The following is a 6,743-nucleotide window of genomic DNA, read 5'->3' as shown; positions in this document are numbered from 1 at the left end:
TGCCCTGATTTTGCAAATGAATTCAATCCTTCGGGTCGGGAGGACGATTCTGATTGGGATCAAAAGTTCAGGAGCTTATAATATTAGAGCGCGGTTTACTATCCATCTATCCGTCCATCCTTCCATTATCTATCTATCCATCTATCATCTATCTATCTATCTATTATCTATCTATCTATCTATCTATTATCTATCCGTCTATCTATCTATCTATCTATCTATCTATCCATTATCTATCTATCTATCTATCTATCTATCCATCCATCCGTCTGTCTATCCATCCATCATCCATCTATCATTAAGATTTGAGTCTTTACATCAGACAGAAGCTTCCATGCTAATCTTCCAGCCAGGTTGAAATAAAGATACAGAATTTGGCCGGTGCCCCCCGATCCGCCACGAGCAGCTCCTCCGCATTCCGTGTTATCGGAGCGGCGTTTGGACCGCAGGCCACGGAACGAAAAATGAAAATAAGAAGGAAATCCCCGGCGGGTGAGACTTTGTACGTTTGCTCTGCAGATGTTTCCTCGGTTTGCTCCAAAATAAACACCGCAAGCTTTTTATTCCAGACAGAGAATGGATGCGGAGAGTTTGGAACTTTCTTGGTCCGGTCTAAGTGGCTCTCCTCGTGGACGTCTGGGTGGGATCAGTGATTTTATTTAACGACCGCTACCTTTCCACCGTTTGTCTGGAACGCCCAGCGTCTGAAGTGTCTTCTGAGCCTCCACACGTGACTTTCTATTGTAGTTCTGGAAGATGATTCTGGATCTCCTCTTGTTCTGGAAGATGATTCTGGGACTCCTCTTGTTCTGGAAGATGATTCTGGATCTCCTCTTGTTCTGGGAGATGATTCTGGATCTCCTCTTGTTCTGGAGGATGATTCTGGGACTCCTCTTGTTCTGGAAGATGATTCTGGATCTCCTCTTGTTCTGGGAGATGATTCTGGGACTCCTCTTGTTCTGGGAGATGATTCTGGAACTCCTCTTGTTCTGGAAGATGATTCTGGGACTCCTCTTGTTCTGGAAGATGATCCTGGAACTCCTCTTGTTCTAGAAGATGATCCTGGATCTCCTCTTGTTCTGGAAGATGATTCTGGGACTCCTCTTGTTCTGGAAGATGATCCTGGAACTCCTCTTGTTCTAGAAGATGATTCTGGAACTGCTCTTGTTCTGGAAGATGATTCTGGATCTCCTCTTGTTCTGGAAGATGATTCTGGATCTCCTCTTGTTCTGGAAGATGATTCTGGGACTCCTCTTGTTCTGGAAGATGATTCTGGATCTCCTCTTGTTCTGGAAGATGATTCTGGATCTCCTCTTGTTCTGGAAGATGATTCTGGAACTCCTCTTGTTCTGGAAGATGATTCTGGAACTCCTTGTTCTGGAAGATAATTCTGGAACTCCTCTTGTTCTGGAAGATGATTCTGGATCTCCTCTTGTTCTGGAATATGATTCTGGAACTCCTCTTGTTCTGGAAGATGATCCTGGTTCTCCTCTTGTTCTGGAAGATGATTCTGGAACTCCTCTTGTTCTGGAAGATGATTCTGGGACTCCTCTTGTTCTGGAAGATGATTCTGGATCTCCTCTTGTTCTGGAATATGATTCTGGAACTCCTCTTGTTCTGGAAGATGATTCTGGAACTCCTCTTGTTCTGGAAGATGATTCTGGATCTCCTCTTGTTCTGGAATATGATTCTGGAACTCCTCTTGTTCTGGAAGATGATCCTGGTTCTCCTCTTGTTCTGGAAGATGATTCTGGAACTCCTCTTGTTCTGGAAGATGATTCTGGGACTCCTCTTGTTCTGGAAGATGATTCTGGAACTCCTCTTGTTCTGGGAGATGATTCTGGATCTCCTCTTGTTCTAGAAGATGATTCTGGATCTCCTCTTGTTCTGGAAGATGATTCTGGAACTCCTCTTGTTCTAGAAGATGATTCTGGGACTCCTCTTGTTCTGGAAGATGATTCTGGAACTCCTCTTTTTCTGGAAGAAGATTCTGGAACTCCTCTTGTTCTGGAAGATGATTCTGGGTCTCCTCTTGTTCTGGAAGATGATTCTGGGACTCCTCTTGTTCTAGAAGATGATTCTGGATCTACTCTTGTTCTAGAAGATGATTCTGGATCTACTCTTGTTCTGGATCTCCAATGATCTCCGATCCCTTTCCATGAAGTCCAGTCTTGGGAGGTTCCCGCGCCAGATGGGATGAGAATACAGAGGAGCATCGTGTGTCCCACCACAAGCAGAATGAGGACAATGACCGCAGAATCTCGTAATCCCCTAATGTCAGAAGAATAGAAGCCCGCTGTGCTCTTCACAGGGGGCAAACGGCACGTGAGCCTGGGGGCCCAGCTTGGCACCTGCTTTCCCAGTCAGTTGACAACTAACGACTCGGAACACAACACAACAGGTTCCCGAGTCCCCATCGACGAGGCTACATGGAAGAATCATAAAAAGGTTCCTTATGGTTTCCGGAGGGAATGTGAGAGATATTTATGAATCAAAGATGGAAGCGCGCTCCAAAAATTACAATCCCGATGAAGAAAACGTTAAATTATGTCTTAAATGAACGAGAAAATATATATTTAAATTATGAATATTAGAAATATATATATAATAATAATAATGATGCAGAATTATATTTTAAAAATGTTAAAATTATTTTATAATGATATGAAATAAAAAAATAAATCATATAAATAACACAATACATAGAATAATAATAATAATAATAATAATAATAATAATAATAATACATTATTACATTTTAAATTATTAAACACTTTTAGAATGAAATCAATTAAAACTCTTTCATGTTTTCTAAGGGACTACATAATTCTGGCCTGTAGTCATGTGACTCAAAGAGGGGGGGTACTGATCGTTTCAAATACAGCAATAAATAACATTAAATATTTTCTTATTTTTGTATGTTTTTTGGGGGAAAAGATGACGGCAAGCGAGTCACTCAGTGCCAAAAATGCATTTCTAAAACAAAAAAATATATGTTAAAGATGCATTAATAATCGTCGTTCAGAATATTAACCCTTTCATAAACCATCACCATATCTCAATTTTTAAACACTTTTGATTGAGGGGATTAGCTGGGGGTGTGGCTAAAGGCTGGAGTTTTTTATGGGGTCTTCATGGCCCATTGATAACAAATTTTGTGATTAGAGCATTGTTGTGAAAGCATATCATTTTAAGCAAATAGAAAGCAGAGGCTTTTTTTTAAAAAAATAAATCTATGGCAATAACCTATCAGAGCCTGCCATTGTGTCACATGACAATTAACTTTCCCCGTGAAAAAAAATTTAAATAAGGCAAAAGTTTGGATTAAAAACTCAGAAGGAGCATTCAGCAATAACAGAAATGGTAAAGTACTTTAAAAGGGATTTTTTTAAAAAAGATTATTGAAAAATATTAGAATTAAAATAAAATATATATTTTTTATAATGAAATAAATAATGCAGTTTGGCTGCAGAAGATTGTAGAACTCAGAGTTAGTTTTCCGGCAGTTTCTCTGTGGTCAAAAAAAAAATACTAAATTTAGTTTTGTGGGTTTCCTTTACTCTTTGTAAACGGAGCCCACGGCGCATGTACGAGCGTTACAAGTCACACACCGCCGGCACAAAAATGATTCCAATCGCAGCTGTCGAGGTCATGAATAAGTTGTTGGGGGGGGGGTTAAATTTTTTTTTACCGAAATTCTTATATTTTACAGTAAAAGCCAAAACATTTAAATAATCTAAAAACAAATAGTAACAGTCCTGGAAAACAACAAATAGCTGATAAACGGGGGGGGGGGGTATTAGAATCTGGGGAAAACACCACTAATCTAGAACATTAATCGACAGGAGGTCAGAAACCAACGAGGTTCAATCCGGAACCCTGCGATCTAGAGCGAGCGCACTGAGGCCTCGTGAACAGACCCGAAACTTGAAATATTAACCCTTTAATAGCCCATGAAGACTGTATGTAGCGACTCACCAAATGTATCATGGAAGCCTCGACTTGTCATTCTTGTCAAGAAGAGGTATCAATAATAATATACTGGGGGCAAACGCGTCAACTGGGGGTCTTCTATCTGATCCCAGCGGGGGGGGGGAGGGGATAGGAAGGAGTCAACTCCAGACTGAGTGACCCTAGGAATTTGCCCCTTCACTTGGAGTTTGGGGCAAAAAACCCTGAGACTCAGGGGTCAAATCCAGGTATGCTCATGAACACCTGCCCATGGGCTCTGGATACGTTGGCCTAATGAATGTTTGATTAAAAACGATCCACTATTCATAAGAATTACCCGACAGACAGGCGACGGCGATTCCTGCTGACAGCCACAATCACCATAAATATTATTTATGATTTATGATCTCTCGATTGTCAGGTAGCCGGTTACCTTGGCTGTCGGATATTTGAATCATTGGATAGCCGGTTCTCTTGGCCGTCAGATCTTTGGATTTTTCAGTAGCCGGTTACCTTGGCCGTCGGATCTTTGGATTGTCGGGTAGCCGGTTACCTTGGCCGTCGGATATTTGGATTGTTGGGTAGCCGGTTACCTTGGCCGTCGGATCTTTGGATTGTCGGGTAGCCGGTTACCTTGGCTGTCAGATCTTTGGATTGTTGGGTAGCCGGTTCTCTTGGCCGTCAGATCTTTGGTTGTCGGGTAGCCGGTTCTCTTGGCTGTTGGATCTTTGGATTGTCAGGTAGCCGGTCACCTTGGCTGTTGGATCTTTGGTTGTCAGGTAGCCGGTTACCTTGGCCGTCAGATATTTGGATTGTTGGGTAGCCGGTTCTCTCGGCTGTCGGATCTTTGGATTGTTGGGTAGCCGGTTCTCTCGGCCGTCGGATCGTTGGATTGTCAGGTAGCCGGTTACCTTGGCCATCGGATCTTTGGATTGTCGGGTAGCCGGTTACCTTGGCCGTCGGATATTTGGATTGTTGGGTAGCCGGTTACCTTGGCCGTCGAATCTTTGGATTGTCGGGTAGCCGGTTCTCTCGGCCGTCGGATCATTGGATTGTCGGGTAGCCGGTTACCTTGGCTGTTGGATCTTTGGATTGTTGGGTAGCCGGTTCTCTCGGCCGTCGGATTGTTGGATTGTCAGGTAGCCGGTTACCTTGGCCGTCGGATCGTTGGATTGTCGGGTAGCCGGTTACCTTGGCCGTCGGATCTTTGGATTGTTGGGTAGCCGGTTACCTTGGCCATCAGATCTTTGGATTGTTGGGTAGCCGGTTCTCTTGGCCGTTGGATCCTTGGATTGCCGTTTCTGCCGGCCGTCGGAGACATACGCAGGAGCTGTGGTCGGGCCGTCATGCAGCCCCCAGGGCGTAGATAGTTGGAGATGATTGTTGGGGAAGCGGCGTTACAGCAGCAGGGAGCGATGGATATGGATTACGTACATTCTAATCTTCCTGCGTCTCTCTTGGCCTCCTGACCACCTTGCGCATTATAAAGCAATCTGGGGAGCGGCTGCTTGGAGCGAAACAAGTCAGAGGATGAGCTTTTTGGCAAAAAAAAAAAAAAATCAGCCGATTTCATTGCGTCAAATCAGTGTGTTTGGTCTCAGGTGGCGTAAACGGATTTGGCCCCGAAAAACTATTTTTCTGCCCAAGAAAAAAAAAAAAAGATTTTGATGAAAACATTTCCTTTCTTTGACGCTGTCCATGTAAAAACTTTCGCTGATTATCGATGCCGAAAAAAAAAAGGGAAAAAACTTACTTTACAGCGTTTTAGCGAAACGTTAGCGTGGGGGGAGGGGTTTGTTCAGGGATCGGGTCGCAGGGGCATCTACGTTTCCGGGGACTCTGTCGTTATTGAGGCTTCGGCCCTTAATTCCCGTTGGCCCCATGAATTTTCAATTGAAACCCTCTTAAGATCCTATTTTAAGGGAAAAAAACCTTTTTTTGGTTAAAAGTCATTAAAGGTATTTATTGACATAACCATTGGAATTATAAAATAACTTCCATGATAATAATTTGATTAAAATTAAAAAAATGTAAACTATGTTTATATCGCAGCTAAAACAAACAAAAAAAACCTCCACTAATAATTCTTTTCTTATGCAACCCTGGCCCGAAGAGCTGACACTCTATGCTGTAGTAAGTGGGTGTACTATATTCCTGTATGGAATTGACAGAATTCCACGGGGAATAGGCTTTTTTTTCCCCCGTCGTTAGTACAGAAATCCCATGGTTTGGAAAGTCCTTTGTTAACCCCTCGCCTCCCCCAGTTTCCCCGACGGCGTGACTCGTCACCAAGCGGCGTGAACGTTTGGCAGGCTGCGGCGCTGGACACGCGCATTCAGATCTGCCGCCTACCGCCTTGGGCAAAGGGGCAGCTGGACGGCACGCCGAAAACCATCGCATTCCAGTGCCCGGCGGACACACGGAGCGTTGCGCAACGCGCGGAACTGGCCGGCGATTCACAACATTGTTTTTTTTTCGTTTGTTTTTTTTTTTTTTTTTTAAAGCTCTTTTTTTTTTTCATTACTAAGAAATCTCACCCTCCGGCCATTTAAAGGAAAAATACAACAACCCGGCGAAAGGAACCGCCTCCAGCACAGAACTGGTTAACAGCAACGCCAATTTTTAATCAGATGCCCCCCCCTGTGGTATTTTAGCAGATTGTTTTTTTTATATATATTTTATTCCTTGGGACAGCAGGCAAGGTATTAATCATTTATATTATTATTATTATTATTTATTGATTTGTATGGCGCCATCATAGTCTGCGGCGCTGTACAACGGGATTGTAAGCA

General features: G+C 43.1%; 1 protein-coding gene across 1 annotated transcript; it reads right to left on the bottom strand.

The window, feature by feature from the left end:
• Window positions 1–738: 738 nt before the first annotated feature.
• On the bottom strand, window positions 739–4,409 carry IVL (involucrin). Its single transcript, XM_053459029.1, has 3 exons — window positions 4,385–4,409; window positions 1,458–2,067; window positions 739–1,390 (listed from the first exon to the last, which is right to left on the bottom strand). The coding sequence occupies exons 1-3, from the start codon at window positions 4,407–4,409 to the stop codon at window positions 739–741; spliced, it is 1,287 nt and encodes a 428-aa protein (XP_053315004.1).
• Window positions 4,410–6,743: the final 2,334 nt, after the last annotated feature.

Source organism: Spea bombifrons, chromosome 3, assembly GCF_027358695.1.
Source record: "Spea bombifrons isolate aSpeBom1 chromosome 3, aSpeBom1.2.pri, whole genome shotgun sequence".
Classification (NCBI taxonomy): Eukaryota; Metazoa; Chordata; class Amphibia; order Anura; family Pelobatidae; genus Spea; species Spea bombifrons.
Note: the sequence above shows the minus strand (reverse complement) of the source record. Positions and strands in the feature narration are given on the sequence as shown.